The sequence below is a fragment of the Euprymna scolopes genome, chromosome 11 (assembly GCF_053919585.1).
Source record: "Euprymna scolopes isolate OS-2025 chromosome 11, ASM5391958v1, whole genome shotgun sequence".
NCBI lineage: Eukaryota > Metazoa > Mollusca > Cephalopoda > Sepiida > Sepiolidae > Euprymna > Euprymna scolopes.
Genome location: NC_136492.1, coordinates 2,457,686 through 2,478,136, shown reverse-complemented (window position 1 = coordinate 2,478,136; position 20,451 = coordinate 2,457,686). Strand labels below are relative to the sequence as shown.

General features: G+C 35.3%; 1 protein-coding gene and 1 long non-coding RNA gene across 3 annotated transcripts in view; one reads left to right on the top strand and one right to left on the bottom strand.

Annotated features, from left to right (window-relative positions):
• LOC145287728 (uncharacterized) overlaps positions 1-1,790 on the bottom strand; it is a 128,173-nt gene extending 126,383 nt beyond the window's left edge. Inside the window, exon 1 of the long non-coding RNA XR_013869185.1 lies at positions 1,642-1,790. This is a non-coding gene — a long non-coding RNA (uncharacterized LOC145287728). The remainder of the gene's footprint in view (positions 1-1,641) is intronic.
• The window catches only part of LOC145287723 (adenylate kinase 9-like), a 307,372-nt gene that overhangs the window by 119,855 nt on the left and 167,066 nt on the right, over positions 1-20,451 (top strand). For both annotated transcript variants that reach the window (XM_080135474.1, XM_080135475.1), the window contains exons 12-13: positions 10,421-10,500; positions 18,822-18,939. In XM_080135474.1, coding sequence (XP_079991600.1) covers positions 10,421-10,500; positions 18,822-18,939 — 198 coding nt within the window. The remainder of the gene's footprint in view (positions 1-10,420; positions 10,501-18,821; positions 18,940-20,451) is intronic.

Here is a 20,451-nt window from a genome sequence, read left to right as displayed (position 1 = left end):
ATCAGCCAGTTCCTGCCAGAAGTGAAGAAAGGAAGTTGAAAAGGATCGAAAGTAGAATTAATATTTGGAATTCCATTCTAGGCCCCTGCTTCCCCAACTGTACTGACGTGCAGAAGTTCAAGTGCAACGTGAACCAACATCTTGCTGACCGAATCTCTACATAGTACCCCAGTAGTTGTTGCCCCTGATAGTAGTCCCGTACACCAAAGTGGCAATGTGCCTTGTTTGAGGTGAAAATGTAATAAAAAAAAAAAAAAAGACAAAAAACGTCTATTTTATTTAATCTCCTTTATATATAGATATCATGTTGCTGCAAAAATATTTGTTGATTTAAAATTTAATCTTGAAAATGAAAATCTGTGTTTTTAAAAATCTTGATTTATAATTTAATAACGACAATTGCTTTTTATAATTGGATTCCATCTGTCAACGAGCTTATAAATGCCTCATTCGTAAAATTCTTTAGGTTTTCATGTGAATATGAATTTAATTTATATGCAATCTTCTCTCATTATGTTAGCCAAAGCTCATCTAAATGGTTTTGTAATCCCTGAGATAAGTAATAATCTGAGGGCGCAAGGTCAGGAGAATATGCAGGATGTGGCAAGATTTCCTAATCAAATTCTAGATCTTTGGTCAGTGCTGCGTGAAGACGAGCATTATCATGATGGAAGATGATTCCGTTTCTTTTGACTAAAGAACGTCGTATTTCGATCAACATGGTTGAGATTATTGCAGAAAAATATGAATGAAACTTTAATAAAATTATAAATGGTTGCTGGTTAATTTTAACGCATCTAAAACCAAGCTTCTCTCTTTTCATCATAATCGCCCCGACCCCCATCACGCCCCATTAGAAATGAATGGTTCTCGTCTTGGGGAAACTCCATGTCTTGACAAGCTTCTAGGACTGACCTTCACTCCTGTTGCCAAGATTGCTGGAAAAATGATTGGATCACTGTACTGCTCTAGTAGGTATCTCACTGCAGATGCAATCATCTATCCGTATAAGAGCCAGTTACATCCTAAAATGGAGTACTGTCTCTGCTTTATCGTTATTTTCAACTCGACTTGCTCGACTGAACTCCAATCTATGGTCCCCCCTTGCAAAATTTTTACAAAAAGACACTCGACTAGCTACAACTACTATAAACGATTTCCCCCACTCTTTATCTGTACCTAAATCTAAACGCAGATTTCATGAACAAAGCTTCTTTCCCAGAACTGCCTGCCTGTGGAACATTATTTTGCTGGCCTGTTTCCCAGATGAATACAACATGGTGACCTTCAAATCCAATGTAAACAAATTCTTGTTGAGCCGTCCCCATAAATAATCAAATTCTACCCAATTTACACCATTAACAATTGCTAAACTACCACCTTACATTCATCAACCTCTATTCTCGAGTGGCCTTCAGGCCTTGATAAATGGAAACTCCCAAGTAAAAAAAATGTTTAACTAATAATAATATGCATAAAATAAATTACAATGGTTCTTCTACGAATCTGCAAAAACTTCTGCATTGACCTGGTAGATTTGATTAGACAGACAGACAGACAGACATTCTCTTTTATATATAGATAGATTTGATAACTGAATTATTATTTTTTTAAAAATCATTTAGTCAAAGTTTAACTTACCTTCTTCCGAAAGAAAGTCTTGACTTTTTGATCACGTGATGTGACATTGTGAATTCTCCTATTTTTTGTCCTAAAGTAATGGCGTCACTTTTTGCAAAGCATTCTGGTCTTTGCCGTCCAGAACAAAACTTGATAACAATTGTGTTTCTACATCACATTGCAGTTGCCATAACAACTGACTTCATCAATGCCAAAACCCTTTCTCCTTGCCAAAAGCTTTTCAAGTCTCTTTTGTCAGCAGCTGGCTCCATGAATATTTAATTAATTTAACACCCACCTGCTTGGTAGAGAGTTTTATTTGCATCCAAGGTTTGATGGGAAAGAGTGATTAGGGTGACCACCCATTGTTCCTAATATTTCTCAAAGAACTATCTCGTTACTTCCGTCAACTGCATTCATATTTAATAGATTATGGCGGTTGAAATGAATTGACCAGAAGGCGAAGTGATATTTTCTTTACTATTTTTAATTCGATGTGTTATTATTATTGGCTCACATGGAGTCATTAAAGATCTGATTGGAAACCTGTATTGTTCTCTGGAAGCTGAGTGACAACAAGTCTGCCTAGACGTCCAGATCTCTCCACCTCCTTCGATAGCATTTGCAAATAAATTTGCGTCATCGCAACAGCCTCTTACCATTGATTTCTCGCTGGCAGTGGCTATTGGTCTATACTGGAATTTGAGTGGCACTAAGCTTCCCTAAAGTCCCAGTTCTCTTCACACTTGTCCAGCGGAGGTCTGGTCAGCGCTCTCTCCTTGTCTTTCCATCCTCCTTGACCCTTCTCGGCTCTTTGGTATCACTATTTTTTTTTTGGGGGGGGACGGTGATGAGATAATGGGAGGGGATTCGTGATGGAGATGTATAACTTACAGATATGCAGCTTCAGAGTTCTTCATTTCCTGTAACGCTTCTTCATTATATTGTATTCTTGTATTATTCTCCGCATTCAAGAGTTTCCCTTAATATTTCAGCCGTTTTCATTATCGTTAGTCGTATTTTTGCAGCCATTCCTCTGATTCCAATTTCTGCCATTCTTTTTTCGAAGTTTTTCGGAATTGTTCCTAGTGCTCCTACTATTATCGGCATTATTTTGATTTTCTTCATCATCCAAATCCCTTTTAACTCTCTGGCTAGCTCTGTTATTATTCTTATTTTTATTATTATTATTATTATTATTATTATTTTACTCATTAGGAGTAGTCACACAGGCCATCCTCAAAGATTTCTCTTTGCAAACAATTGTGGTGTTCTCTGGAGTCTAAGTGACAACAAGTTTCTCAAGACTCTCTCCCACAGAAGAGACGTTGCAAGCCTATCTTTGTTTTATCGTTATTTCATTGACGTTAAAAAATTCCTAATGGACCGCCCCCCTTAAGTAAACACTTCATCAAATCTCCACACTAATGTAATGTACTTGCAATAACCCTTGTCCCTGAGTGGCTTCCGGGCCTTGATAAGTGGTGGCCACTGTGTAAAAAAAAAAAATGGCAGGTGCTCGTCTGAGCTCCAATCTCTTCCCCCTCCCCTCGCCAATCTTTTACGAAAAACACCCGTCTAGCTGAAACCACTGTCAAAAATTTTTCCCACTCTTTATCTGTGCCTAAATCAAAACGTGGATTTCATGAACAAAGCTTCTTTCATAGAACTGCACGCCTGTGGAACTCTGTTCCGTCTGCCTGCTTCCCACCTGACTACAACCTGGATGTCTTTGAGTCTAATGTTAACAAATTCCTGATGAACCGCCCCCCCTAATTAAACACTTTATTAAATCTCAACACTAACGTACTGTACATGCAATAACCCTTATCCCTGAGTAGCTTCCGGGCCTTGATAAGTGGTGACCACCTTGTAAAAAAAAAAAAGATTTCCAGTACTCTCTGCCTCTTTTGATAACCTTTGCAGTCGAATTTGCGTTATCGCAACAGCTGCTTACCATTGATTTCTCATTGGCAGTAACCATTGGTCTTCACTGGAATTTGGGTGGCAATAGGCTTCCCCAAGGTACCAGTCCTCTTTGCATTCATCCAGTGGAGGTCCGGCTAGTGTTTTCACTTCTCGATCATTCCATTCTCCTTGACCCTTCATGTGGCGTCAGTTTATGGTGACAGACACAAAAAAAGTGGGCTGAGGTGCATGGAGGGGGGGGGTTAACTAACAATTATCCAGTTTCCTTGACGGAGGCTACCTTTCTAGGGCAATTGCTCTTGACATATTAAAATCCTTTGATGGGGTATGGCATTAAGGTTTACTTCACAAGATCTCCAGCTACGATATTGCTGGAAATGTCTTCTCAATTATTAAATCATTTCTCTCTGATAGGTTCAGAAGAGTAGTGGTTGATGGACAAAAATCAGAAGCTCACAGTATTAATGCTGGAGTCCCTTAGGGGGCCATCCTGGGCCCAACTCTCTTCCTGATCTACATTAATGATCTTCCAAATCACATCCTTACATCATTTGTAGACATTTATGTTGATGACACTACTATCTATGGGAGCACATCTAAGACCATAAATGACCAAGTTCTCTCTGACTCTCTCTCCTCTGATCTTGAGCAAGTAGCACACTGGGGAAAGAGGTGGTTGGTTACTTTTAATGCATGTAAAACCAAGCTTTTATCTTTACATCATCAATGCTCTGATCCCCATCTGGCATCAATTGAAATGAATGACTCTCGTCTTGGAGAGGCCTCATGTTTTGACAAGCTTTGGGCTTGGTCCTTTGCCAAGGCTGCTGGAAAAATGGTCGGATCCTTCTATCAATCCAGTAGATATCTCACTACTGATGCAATTCTCTATCTATATAAGAGTCAGGTACATCCAAGGATGGAGTACTGTTGCCACATCTGGGAAGGAGCTGCTAGAAAGGACTTATCTTGCCTTGATAGAGCTCAAAATAGACTTTGTAGCCTCGTAGGAGATGTCCTTTTCTCTTCCCTGCAACCACTTTCTCACAGAAGAGATGTTACGAGTTTGTCACTGCTTTATCGTTATTTTCATGGCAAGTGCTGTTCTGAGCTCCAATCTATGGTCCCCCCTTGCCAAACTTTCACAAGAAACACTCATCCAGCTGAAAACACTATCAATAATTCCCCTGGCTCTTTATCTGTGCCTAAACCTAAACGTAGATTCCATGAACAAAGTTTCTTTCTTAGAACTGCACACCTGTGGAACTGTCTTCCATTTTCCTGCTTTCCAGCTGACTACAATCTGATTGTCTTCAAGTCCAACGTAAACAAGTTCTTGATGAGCCGTTTCACTTAAGCTAACAAATTTACCGAATTTCCGTTACTAACGATTACTATATTGTTCAATTGACTACTATACACTCTTTAACCCTTATCCTCGAGTGGCCTCTAGGCTTGATAAGTGGTGATGCCTATGTAAAAAAAAAAAACAGTGTAGTGTTCCCTGGAGTCTGAGTGACATCAAGTCTCATACTCACTAGGAGTTCTCATACAGGCCATTATCAGAGATTATTCACTAATTATAACCTGTCGTGTTCCTCGGATTCTGGGTGACAAAAAATCTCCCCAGATTTTCAGTACTCTCCAACTCCTTTGAAAGTCTTTGCAAATGAAATTGCATTATCTTAACAGTCGCTATTGACGTCTCGCTAACCATTTTCTCTTCACCAAATTTGGGTGACAAGAATCCTTCCCAAGATCCCAATCTTTTTCATACTCATCCAGTAGAAGTCTAGTGAGTCTTATCCTCGATTCTGATTTCTCCTAATCATTTTTCAAAATTTATGGTGACTGTTCCTAGTGCTCCTACAATTATTGGTATTATATTGATTTTCTTCAGGTTCTGTATTCCTTTCGATACTCTGGCAAGTTCCACATATTTGTTTTGTTTTTCTGTCTTTTTGATCTTCACCATGTGGTCTGCTGGGACGGCAAAATCAACAATTTGGCAATTTATGTCCATTTTCTTAATTATTACGATGTTCTTGTTTGGAGGAGTTTATCAAATTATTAATATTATTATTATTATTATTATTATTATTATTATTATTATTATTATTATTATTATTATCATTATTATTATCATTATTATTATCATTATCATTATTATCATTATCATTATTATTATCATTATTATTATTATTATTATCATTATCATTATTATTATCATTATTATTATTATCATTATATTCATTATCATTATTATTATCATTATTATTATTATTATTATTATCATTATTATTATTATCATTATTATTATTATTATCATTATCATTATTATCATTATCATTATTATCATTATCATTATTATCATTATTATTATCATTATTATTATTATTATTATTATTATTATTATTATTATTTCTGTTGTTACATTTTCTGCCTGGTTGTGTCTATTGCTGATTTTATACTGATAGGCGGGTCATAACATTTTCTCAGTCTTCCAGCACTTTCCGCAAGATTCTGACGATTCCCAACAAGGCAGTCTTCTCCAGCATTGCAATGGATCCCAATTTTCTGAATCCACTTGTCAAATCCTTTTATTGCACTCCCCAGAGTTCCCATCGCAACGAGTACAACTTCTACTTTCTTAAACTTCCACAATCTTTGTATTTCCCTTTTCAAGTCTTGGTATTTCTCGACCTTCTCCTTTCTTATTTCCTCCACATTCATATCATCTGGCAGCAATATTTCAATGATTATTGCCTTGTGTTCCCTTTTTTTATCCAACAAGACTAAACCAGGTCTCCTTGCTTCAATTGCATTAGCAAGCAAAGCAGGCTCCTTCACTCTTGGACAGATTATGAATACCCACCAAGGGTTACTTACGTATGAAATTTTTGTGGCAGGAGTTGCGTAATCTTCAACCACACCTCTCCTGATACGACATTGAAAAATACCAGTGGCAAGTGAAGTATATGTACAAGTGAAATATATGTACAAGTGAAGTGTATGTACAAGTGAAATATATGTACAAGTGAAGTGTATGTACAAGTGAAGTATATGTACAAGTGAAGTATATGTACAAGTAAAGTGTATGTACAAGTGAAGTATATATACAAGTGAAGTATATGTACAAGTGAAATATATGTACAAGTGAAGTATATGTACAAGTGAAGTATATGTACAAGTGAAGTATATGTACAAGTAAAGTGTATGTACAAGTGAAGTATATGTACAAGTGAAGTATATGTACAAGTGAAATATATGTACAAGTGAAGTGTATGTACAAGTGAAGTATATGTACAAGTGAAGTATATGTACAAGTGAAATATATGTACCAGTGAAGTGTATGTACAAGTGAAATGTATGTACAAGTGAAGTGTATGTACAAGTGAAATATATGTACAAGTGAAATATATGTACAAGTGAAATATATGTACAAGTGAAATGTATGTACAAGTGAAGTGTATGTACAAGTGAAATATATGTACCAGTGAAGTGTATGTACAAGTGAAGTATATGTACAAGTAAAGTGTATATACAAGTGAAATATATGTACAAGTGAAGTATATGTACAAGTGAAATATATGTACAAGTGAAATGTATGTACAAGTGAAGTGTATGTACAAGTGAAATATATGTACCAGTGAAATGTATGTACCAGTGAAGTGTATGTACAAGTGAAATGTATGTACAAGTGAAGTGTATGTACAAGTGAAATGTATGTACAAGTGAAGTGTATGTACAAGTGAAGTATATGTACAAGTGAAGTATATGTACAAGTGAAATGTATGTACAAGTGAAGTATATGTACAAGTGAAGTTTATGTACAAGTGAAGTATATGTACAAGTGAAGTATATGTACAAGTGAAGTATATGTACAAGTGAAGTATATGTACAAGTGTAGTATATGTACAAGTGAAGTGTATGTACAAGTGAAGTATATGTACAAGTGAAATATATGTACAAGTGACGTGTATGTACAAGTGAAGTATATGTACAAGTGAAGTATATGTACAAGTGAAGTATATGTACAAGTGTAATGTATGTACAAGTGTAATGTATGTACAAGTGAAGTATATGTACAAGTGAAGTATATGTACAAGTGAAATGTATGTACAAGTGAAGTGTATGTACAAGTGAAATATATGTACAAGTGAAGTATATGTACAAGTGAAATGTATGTACAAGTGAAATATATGTATAATTTAAGTGTATGTACAAGTGAAGTATATGTACAAGTAAAGTATATGTACAAGTGAAGTATATGTACAAGTGAAGTATATGTACAAGTGAAGTATATCTACAAGTGAAGTATATGTACAAGTGAAATGTATATACAAGTGAAATATATGTACAAGTGAAGTGTATGTACAAGTGAAGTGTATTTACAAGTGAAGTATATGTACAAGTGAAGTATATCTACAAGTGAAATATATGTACAAGTGAAATATATGTACAAGTGAAGTGTATGTACAAGACGACTGGAAACAAATGCCGAGATAAGCGGAAAGCACATACATCGCCTAAAACTCCCAAATGGTCACCGATCTTGTACTAACCAGGCTCAACATTACTTAACTTCGGTGATCTGATTATGCCGTATATCGCATGATCATATTGAATATTCATATCTCACAATAATTTCACATTATCACTATCCACTACTCCTTTTGGAATATGCTTGTGTAGCATCAAAGTTTACCCTTCGACATCTGAAATCAAATGCATAAACTCGTTTCTGCGCATCGAATTTGTGCAGGCCTGAATTCATAAAAACAAATAATTATATTTTGACCAATCAGAGAACTTTCTAAATTTATTTGAATTGGTCATTCTGAGAACCGGCTTTAAAGGGGCCATATTTTCTCCTAATATTTCCTCTCACATATTTTTGGGTTAAATTATGCTTTTCAACAGACAATGATAGAAAGTCCTGCATTCTTCACGTTGAATTCATTTGCGTGTGTGCAACCCATTAAATGTTTATTCTTCCCGGGCAATATCTAAAAAAGAAGAAGAAGAGGTTTAAAAAGAAAATAAAGAAGGAGAGAATGTTAATTGCTAATAGATGTTGCTAAAAGGGGGAAAAAATTAGCGGAAGAAGTTCTGAAAGCAATGTAGACAATTCAAGATAGAATTTATCAGTAAAAGACATTGTGAAAGGCTTCCAGAGCGTTGGGCTCATCTAGAGCTCCCTTTGCAAATGGTGCAAGGATTAGCAAAGCACGGGACAATATTAAAGAATTTTTTATCTAGAAAGTGTACAAAAATCCTCTATAGATTATGTGACACTCCTTATCTATGAAATTCTTTATTTGGCCAATCAACTCTGATGCTCTGACTTCCTTACTCCTCCCACACCTCTCATCATCCCTCACAGACTCCCTGCTTTCCTTGAATCTCTTATGCCACTCAAAAACTGATGCCAGATTCATGCAAGATAGTCCAAAAGCAGTCTGAAGCATTCCATACGTTTCTGTGGCATTTTTCAAGTTTAAGCAGAATTTTATTTCATACCATTCTTCTAAATTGTCTTTACGTTCAGATTGAATTTTTAAGATTCACCAGTTGTGACAATCAGGCTTTAGTAGGGTGTATTCCAATTCCTGCTGTAGCTGTTCATTTGAACCTGAAATCATAAAATTGGTCAGTCATCTTATAAGACGCATAGCAATAACGTACTGAATTTTCAAGAGTCTACGACAATTTTTAATGTACGAAAAAAATCTGGAAACTTATTGAAGACATCTCGTGCAATGATTGTTCCTAAAGTAAAGCTTCCTATTTTTTTCACAATAAAATTAAAACGTTAAAAAGCTATGAAGACAGAAGTTTTTTTTGTTTTTTTTTTTTTACATAGGCATCACCACTTATCAAAGCCAAGACGCCACTCGAGGATAAGCATAAAAATAATAAGTATTACTTTTGGAAAGCTCCTTGTGCTTCCACAGAGTGTGCTCCGATGAACTTACTGCATTTGTACGCATTCAAATTTATATGTGATGTAGACAAAACCTTTGCTGCCCAGCTCCCCACTCAGGTCGCTCCCTATAAATATATATGAGTATCCCTTTACACTTCAGTGGCAACATACTTTGTTTGGTGGTAAACAGAATTAAAAACAAATGAATAATTTTTAAAAAGTTTTTTTCTTTTTTTTTTTTACACGGTGGTCACCACTTATCAAGGCTCGGAAGCCACTCAGGGATAAGGGTTATTGCATGTACAGTACGTTAGTGTGGAGATTTGATGAAGTGTTTACTTAAGGGGGCGGTTCATTAGGAATTTTTTTACGTTGAACTTGAAAACCTCCAAGTTGTAGTCAGGTGGGAAGCAGGCAGACGGAACAGAGTTCCACAGGTGTGCAGTTCTAAGAAAGAAGCTTTGTTCATGGAATCCACGTTTTGATTTAGGCACAGATAAAGAGTGGGGAAAATTTTTAACAGTGGTTTCAGCTAGACGGGTGTTTTTCGTGAAAGATTGGCGATGGGGGACCAGAGATTGGAGTTCAGACGAGCAACTGCTATGGAAATAACGATAAAACAAGGATAGGCTTGCAACGTCTCTTCTGTGGAAGAGAGGTTGCAGGGCAGAAAAAAGGGCATCCCCCCACTAAGACGCGAAGTCTATTTTGTACTCTGTCAAGGCAGGATAGTCTGTTTTTAGCAGCTCCTGCCCAGATATGGCAGCAGTATTCCATCCTTGGACGTACTTGGCTTTTATATAGATAGAGAATTGCATCAGTAGTGAGATATCTTCTGCATTCAAAGATGTTTTTAATTTTGTTTTTGATTTGTTTTTTGTCTTAATCTAATGAGCAAGCATAAGATTCCATAAAAGACATTTAATTTTGATTTAAATGCAGCCACTGCAAAACTCTCCATCATTGAAGAGGAGAAGCCTGTGAATGAACCGGAAGTAACCGAAGATACAGAGACCAAAGAGGTGATTGAATTTGTTACTTAAATATTTATTATTTTATTTGTTTATTTTTTATTATTTATATTTATTTTTCCTCATTTATATTTATTTGTTATTTATATTTTTATTTGTTTATACTTTTTTGTTTACGTTATTTATTTATTTACCTTATTTTTTTTATTTTATTTATATATTTACGTTATTTATTTGTATTTATTTATTTTTATATTCATTTATTTATTAATATTATATTTACTTTTATTTTTGTGGATTTATTTATTAATTATTTATATTTTTATTTGTTAACACTTCTTTATGTTTATTTATTTAGCTTATTTATTTATATATTTCCTTTATATTTTTTTATTTATATTTTTTGTGTATATGTTGATATGTTTACGTTATTTATTTATATTTTATTTATAATTATTTATGCTTGTTTATTTTTTATTTTTGTATAAATTTTACTAGCAAAAGTACCCGTCGTTGACTGGATTAAAAAACAGCCTACAGAAAATGGACTCTGATTTATGAAAGTATGATAGGTTATGAAAAGGAAGGGTTGTATTCTTATGTACATCTATATCAAAAACACTTGTAAACGTCTTTTTTTCAATTTTTAAATTTGTTATTTCCATACGTTGTGGACCAGGCGCGAATGCAGACCCCACAATTTTAATGAACCACCGTTCTGCCAGATCAAACATACCCATTCCTGTGTCTCGATACATCTTCTATCATTATATGTAATAAGTTTTTTAAAATAGTCAACCATATAGGAGCCTATTCGTGACCACACACACACACACACACACACACACACACACACACACACACACACACACACACACACACATTCAGCTTTATATTATAGATTTATATTTTTTTACTCGTTTATATTTTATTATTTTTATTGTTATTTATTTTTTTTATTTATATTTTTACTTATTTATATTTTATTATTTATATTTTTTAGTTATAGTTTTCAGTTATAGTTTTTATTTATATATTTATTTATAATCTTTTTCGTTATTCATATTTTTATTTATATATATTTTATATTTTATTTATACATATTCTTGTTGATTTATTATTTATTTATGTTTATTGATTTTTTATTTATATTTTTGTATTTATATTTATATTTTATTTATATTTTTATTATATTTTATTTATATTTTTATTTATATTTTATTTATATGTTTCTTCATTTTATATTTTTTCTTTATTTATACTTGATTATATTTTATTGATACAGATACTTATTGAGTTAGGATTGATGTGTAGTTTGCTTGAAGCATTGTGTGGGATAGGTATGTAAAAGAGATTTAGAAGGCTGTCACAATGCGAGGAATGAATTATAGTCGCTGTTGGTAAGAGGAGACGAGAACAAGAGGCGATTTACAAATCAATAAGTACATATATATATCTGTTGTTTGATTGAAACAAATGGCTGTTTGTAGCAGCAGGATGTAACCATGTTTATATAACAATAAACAAGTATATACATACACACATATATATATATATATATATATATATATATATATATATATATATATACACGCTTTATTTTTTATTACCGTATTTTTCTGTTAAGTTACATTTTTGTTTCAGCTACACAACCATTTTTTGGCCGTCATGTAGCTTCCTCAGACTTTTATAGAAATGTTCGGTTATGGTGGAATGAAAGAGTGAATGGTGTCAGGGGAGGGGGGGCGAGAGAAAAGCGGAAAAAGAGGAAGGGAACAAGGGGAGAGGTGGGAGGAGGGTGCTTGGTATGTCAGTAATGTTTTAGTTTTGGAGTTTAAGGACATTAGGTGGTTGTGGGGGGGGTCTGGAAAGTTCATCTCTGGTGTGGCTGAGGGCATAGGGATAACGACGATATAATACTGTATAGTAATATATATAGATGTATTCGTTTATTCAATAAGGATGATACACAAATTGGGGTATAGGATAAGTGAGAACTCTTTATACCATGATATTTCGAAGTCTAATGCTTCTCATCAAAAGAGGAGAGAAGATGTTAGGTAACATGATGGGATGCAACGCCTCGTTCCTAATGTAACAATCGCTAGATATCGCATCTCTATTATGTTACCTAGCATCTTCTGTCCTCTTCTGATGAGAAGCATTAGGCTTTGAAATATCATGGTATAAAGAGTTCTCACTTATTTTTTCATACGTTTTTCCCCCCTTCATTCGGTTCAAATAATTTTGAACTACATACTGGTTTTGGAGATTAGATTTTCAGACTTTGTAGTATTTCTTATCGATTAAACGTCAAAAAAAAAAAAAGTCCTCAATTTCAATAATGGCATTTCCTATTAAATTCCTTCATATATATATATATATATATATATATATATACATATATATATATATATATATATATATATATATATATGTATATATATATATATATAGATATAAAGGTGTTTTTGGAGCAAACCACGACTTATTTATCTATATATATAAAAGCGAAAATGTATGTATGTATGTGTGTATGTTTGGATGTCTGCTAAAAACTTTCGACAGACGCAACGAAAATTCACAAACTCGGTATCACATCGAAGCTCCATCTTTTGCTCGAAAAGATCGAAAAATTGGCCGAAAACGTTAACTTTTCACCCCGAAATCGTCAATTTTCGACAGGGGGGGGGTCAACAAAAACGGTCCTCTCGTGACAATGACCGATTCTACGCATGCGTCAGATGACGTCGTGACCTGATTTACTTTAAATAGTTGAAAAACCGAACAAATTTCATGTACGTTGCGTTAGCTCATTTGGTTAAAGCCTTGGTTCATTATCTAAACGTTTTGGGTTCGAATCGTGGTGTGAGATGTTTTTTTTTTTTCGATTTTTTAAATTTAAATATTGAACCAGTGTTATTTAAGCCATTTTTCACGTAACATTCGTTTTTCTGCTTTTTATTTTTTTACTTCGCTTATTTTTAGCGACACCCAAAAACACCCAGGTACCCACCGATTTTTTAATTTTAATATCGAAACAGGCTTATTGAAGCCATTTTTCACGTCTTCGTTTTTCTGTTTTCATCGTTTGTTTGCCTTACGTTAGTTTTTTTTTTTTTAATTGTTTGATCGCCGCGTAGCGGGGAAAGCAGAAACTGGCTTCTGCAACTTGACGTTGTCGCACCTGCTAATTTCGGTTTATAAACGTCAACTTAACACACTTATCAATTCATCCGTTCCCGTGGTTGAGATGGTTAGGTCGCAGGGTTTTTTTTTCCATTTCCTTTCCACCTCCCCATCAAACGTTCGGGGTTCAAGCCTATCTTTGTACTAAAACTATTTTTTTTCTTTTACACCTCCAAACAACCGGCCAACGTTTTTTTTTTTTAACAGGGTTGTTTTAATCAACCCCCCCCCCCCACCAACACACATCCAAACACCCTGGCAACGCTGGGTACCCCCGCTAGTATATATATATATATATATATATATATATATATATATATATATATATATATATATATTGGTATATTTAAGCATCTTTTTCATTCAAGCAAATATTATTAAATGCAACAGAGACATTTGGTTTTATGATTCTTTTAGTTTTTCGTTTTTCCGTATAATCTTTTTTGTATCAAAATAAAAAATATTAATAAAATTTCCATAGTTGTTGCTGTCACAAGCGCTTTCGATTTGTCCACGAATCATCTCTTCCATGAGAAAGAGGTTGTAGGAAAGAGAAAAGGACATCTAGGAGGCTACAAAGTTTATTTTGAACTCTATTAAGGCAAGATAAGTACTTTCTAGCAGCTCCTTCCCAGATATGGCAACAGTACTCCATCCTTAGACGTATCTGACTCTTATATTGGATTTTTTGCTTAATTGGATTTTTAAGGCCAAATTTGGGCTTTTTCACGCTTTTTTATGAACCATTTTTAGTCTCCCAACATGTTATGAGAGTTTTATTCTGGAGTAATGCACAGTAATGCACAGTAATGCACAGTGAGGAAACAGCAAAACACAATATCTCCTTCAACATGGTCTCCAGGTTGAGAAAAATTCTTGCCGTAAGTGCGATGGGTCAGTGATTTGAACTAAACAAGATGGCCTTTAGACAAAATGTGCTAATATGGAGGTACAGAAGAAAAGGTTGAAAGGCGATCAAGACCAATTTGTAGCAATCTTAAGCGACATTCAACAAGTTTTTGATAATATTTTTTTACTAAATTAATTCTTCAATTTTGCAATATTGACGACCGAAATTAATTCAGATTGTCCAAAGTTCGTTCTCTACTTTTTTCAGCATGTTTTATGGAATTGAATAAAATAATGTTTTATGGAATTGAATAAAATAGTGTCAAGAAGTATTTTTTTCTGTCCTCCTTTGGTAAGAATCAGCTTAATAATAATAATAAACCCGAAAATAAGTTAGAGAATCATACTATAGTAGCACCGACAATTTTTTTATCAGTGTACGTTCGCAACAATCAATGTACGTTCGCAACAATCAATGTACATTCGCAACAATCAATGTACGTTCGCAACAATCAATGTACATTCGCAACAATCAATGTACATTCGCAACAATCAATGTACGTTCGCAACAATCAATGTACATTTGCAACAATCAATGTACATTCGCAACAATCAATGTACATTCGCAACAATCAATGTACATTTGCAACAATCAATGTACGTTCGCAACAATCAATGTACATTTGCAACAATCAATGTACATTCGCAACAATCAATGTACATTTGCAACAATCAATGTACGTTCGCAACAATCAATGTACGTTCGCAACAATCAATGTACATTCGCAACAATCAATGTACGTTCGCAACAATCAATGTACATTCGCAACAATCAATGTACATTCGCAACAATCAATGTACGTTCGCAACAATCAATGTACATTTGCAACAATCAATGTACATTCGCAACAATCAATGTACATTCGCAACAATCAATGTACATTTGCAACAATCAATGTACGTTCGCAACAATCAATGTACATTTGCAACAATCAATGTACATTCGCAACAATCAATGTACGTTCGCAACAATCAATGTACATTCGCAACAATCAATGTACGTTCGCAACAATCAATGTACGTTCGCAACAATCAATGTACATTTGCAACAATCAATGTACGTTCGCAACAATCAATGTACATTTGCAACATCAATGTACATTCGCAACAATCAATGTACGTTCGCAACAATCAATGTACATTCGCAACAATCAATGTACGTTCGCAACAATCAATGTACGTTCGCAACAATCAATGTACATTTGCAGCAATCAATGTACGTTCGCAACAATCAATGTACATTTGCAACAATCAATGTACATTCGCAACAATCAATGTACGTTCGCAACAATCAATGTACATTCGCAACAATCAATGTACGTTCGCAACAATCAATGTACATTTGCAACAATCAATGTACATTCGCAACAATCAATGTACGTTCGCAACAATCAATGTACATTCGCAACAATCAATGTACGTTCGCAACAATCAATGTACATTCGCAACAATCAATGTACGTTCGCAACAATCAATGTACATTCGCAACAATCAATGTACGTTCGCAACAATCAATGTACGTTCGCAACAATCAATGTACATTTGCAACAATCAATGTACGTTCGCAACAATCAATGTACATTTGCAACAATCAATGTACATTCGCAACAATCAATGTACGTTCGCAACAATCAATGTACATTCGCAACAATCAATGTACGTTCGCAACAATCAATGTACGTTCGCAACAATCAATGTACATTTGCAACAATCAATGTACGTTCGCAACAATCAATGTACATTTGCAACAATCAATGTACATTCGCAACAATCAATGTACGTTCGCAACAATCAATGTACATTCGCAACAATCAATGTACATTCGCAACAATCAATGTACGTTCGCAACAATCAATGTACGTTCGCAACAATCAATGTACATTTGCAACAATCAATGTACGTTCGCAACAATCAATGTACATTTGCAACAATCAATGTACATTCGCAACAATCAATGTACGTTCGCAACAATCAATGTACATTCGCAACAATCAATGTACGTTCGCAACAATCAATGTACATTTGCAACAATCAATGTACATTCGCAACAATCAATGTACATTCGCAACAATCAATGTACGTTCGCAACAATCAATGTACGTTCGCAACAATCAATGTACGTTCGCAACAATCAATGTACGTTCGCAACAATCTATGTACATTTGCAACAATCTATGTACGTTCGCAACAATCTATGTACGTTCACAACAATCAATGTACGTTCGCAAAATCAGTGTGCGTTTGCAACAATCAATGTACGTTTGCAACAATCAATGTACGTTCGCAACAATAAATGTACGTTCACAACAATCAATGTATGTTTGCAACAATCAATGTACGTTCGCAACAATCAATGTACGTTTGCAACAATCAATGTACGTTCGCAACAATCAATGTACGTTCGCAACAATCAATGTACATTCGCAACAATCAATTTATGTTAGCAACAATCAATTTACGTTCGCAACAATCAATGTACGTTTGCAACTATCAATGTACGTTCGCAACAATCAATGTACGTTTGCAACTATCAATGTACGTTCGCAACAATCAATGTACGTTTGTAACAATCAATGTACGTTCGCAACAATCAATGTACGTTTGCAACAATCAATGTACGTTCGCAACACTCAATGTACGTTCGCAACAATCAATGTACGTTCGCAACAATCATTGTACGTTCGCAACAATCAGTGTACGTTTGCAACAATCAATGTACGTTCGCAACAATCAATGTATGTCCGCAACAATCACTGTACGTTCGCAACAATCAGTGTATGTTCGCAACAATCAGTGTACGTTCGCAACAATCAGTGTACGTTTGCAACAATCAGTGTACGTTCGCAACAATCAGTGTACGTTCGCAACAATCAATGTACGTTCGCAACAATCAGTGTACGTTTGCAACAATCAGTGTGTGTTAGCAACAATCAGTGTGTGTTCGCAACAATCAATGTATGTTCGCCACAATCAGTGTACGTTCGCAACAATCAATGTACGTTCGCAACAATCAATGTACGTTCGCAACAATCAGTGTACGTTCGCAACAAATCAGTGTACGTTCGCAACAATCAGTGTACGTTCTCAACAATCAGTGTACGTTCGCAACAATCACTGTACGTTCGCAACAATCAGTGTACATTCGCAACAATCAGTGTACGTTTGCAACAATCAGTGTACGTTCGCAACAATCAATGTACGTTCGCAACAATCAGTGTACGTTCGCAACAATCAATGTACGTTCGCAACAATCAGTGTACGTTCTCAACAATCAGTGTACGTTCCCAACAATCAGTGTACGTTCGCACCAATCAATTTACGTTCGCAACAATCAGTGTACGTTCGCAACAATCAGTGTACGTTCGCAACAATCAATGTACGTTTGCAACAATCACTGTACGTTCGCAACAATCAGTGTACGTTCGCAACAATCAGTGTACGTTCGCACCAATCAATGTACGTTCGCAACAATCAGTGTACGTTCGCAACAATCAGTGTACGTTCGCAACAATCAATGTACGTTCTCAACAATCAGTGTACGTTCCCAACAATCAGTGTACGTTCGCACCAATCAATGTACGTTCCCAACAATCAGTGTACGTTCGCACCAATCAATGTACGTTCCCAACAATCAGTGTACGTTCGCAACAATCAATGTACGTTCGCACCAATCAATGTACGTTCGCACCAATCAGTGTACGTTCGCAACAGTCAATGTACGTTCGCAGCAATCAGTGTACGTTCGCAACAATCAATGTACATTCGCAACAATCGATGTACGTTCGCAACAATCAATGTACGTTCGCAACAATCAGTGTACGTTCGCAACAATCAATGTACGTTCGCACCAATCAATGTACGTTCGCAACAATCAGTGTACGTTCGCAACAATCAATGTACGTTCTCAACAATCAGTGTACGTTCGCAACAATCAGTGTACGTTCACAACAATCAATGTACGTTCGCAACAATCAGTGTACGTTCGCAACAATCAGTGTACATTCGCAACAATCGATGTACGTTCGCAACAATCAGTGTACGTTCGCAACAATCAGTGTACGTTCGCAACAATCAATGTACGTTCGCAACAATCAGGCCAAAGATAAAACTCAAAATGCGGCTGTATTCATTTTATTTATAAACTTTTTTCTCCTTTTTTACTTTTTTACTTTTCAGTTTCATTTACAAATATTTGAGACACAGATTTTTGTATTGATGAATTCTGTCATGTTTTAAATTGTGATCAAACATTGACTGACTAAATGCTTTCGCAGATTCCGGAAGCCATTCCAGAAGAAGACGAATCTTTGGAGGACACCAAATTGACACCGGTCGATAAACCTAAAATTGTTGTGGAAGATATCGACAAGGGAGATGATTCCGTTTTGATTGGTAAGCTGTCTTTCACAATTCCATCGTTCTTATATAAGCACAGAAAATATGGAAAATGACAAAAAAAAAAACTGAAAATTTTTTATATCTTCATCAATGTTTTGTCTTTATTGTTCAAACGATTTCTCAAGAAGGCCCTCAATATGTACACATATGCCACTGCATTTGTGAATCGGCTCAAGTTATAATAAATTAATTATATACTAGTGGGAGTAAAATTGGTACAATCATGTTGACACACTGGTTCCCGCCAGATTACTGAAGTTAAGCAACAATGAGTTTAGCTAGTACCAGATGGGTGACCATTTGGGAAAGCTAGGCGCTGTATGTACCGCGCTGAGTCATAAGAAATTTCCAGGTTGGTATCTTGAGACGCATTAATTCACTGAGAGAGATGTGCCCCTAGTCTTAGTTAAGATATGCATCTAGAAGGTAACTCTGATGACGTCGGAAGCAGGAAGTTGGATGGCTACAGAGGAGGAGGAATTTCTAGCAGATCAACGGTTCTATGGTATTAAGAGTTACGTTATTCGACTGAAGCTATGTGGATGATTTAAGGACAATGGATAGGTGTAAACAGGCGAGTCAGATGTCACGGCACTGGGGAAGGTAATGGCAACCCAACCCATGTATTTTGCCAAGTTTAAAATCATGTGATGTCTTCAGAGGAGTCGAACCAACAATGGACCGAAGCCTATGGAGAACATTAATGCTGATTTCATCTATGGTATGAACATGCCGTGATACAAGAAGAAGAAGAAGAAGTAGGTCGTAAAATACGCTTAAATATATTTTAATTCATGCAGATTTTGTATTTATTATTACAGCTTGTATTGAATATTATAAATCTAATTTATAAAACTCACTATTTCTGTCTGTCTGTCTGTCTCCATATTTTCAAACTCTATCTCCTCCGAAACTAAAAGTTGCAGAGCAGCGTTAGGGGCCTCAAATGATTGAATTTTTTATGGGCCGTTCTTTTATCGGTCTTTAGCCGATTGAAATAGTTTTTAAGGGGTCAAAACGGGATTCAAATTAAAAAAAAATCGTTATAAATTTTGTACACTCATCTCAGTATATTTTTAATCCGTTCATATGCGTGTCATGTTGGTGCAGAGGTAACGTCACCAGCTCTGAATGTTACAGTTTTGCTTTCGGTTTCGATTCTAGCTGATGGCACCTAAATACTTTTTTTTTAAATTTTGAAATCACGATTTCCTCTCTTATAGGTTGGTTGGAACGATAAAATTGTCGCCCTAAAGAAAACGCCACTACAGCTTTATTTTAAAAACTTTTATCGAAAAGCTTAGTAAAGAACAATGATATATTATTCCACAAAATTCAATTCAGGTAACTTGATTATGTAGTAGAGCTGACATCTATTCAATGTAACCGCCTTCAACCTCAATCACCATCTTAATATGGGTCCGGAACTGGGAGCATGACTTTTCCACAAGTGCCGGCGGGGATTTGTCGAATACTCGGTGGGTGGCAGCCATCAGGCTGGCTTTG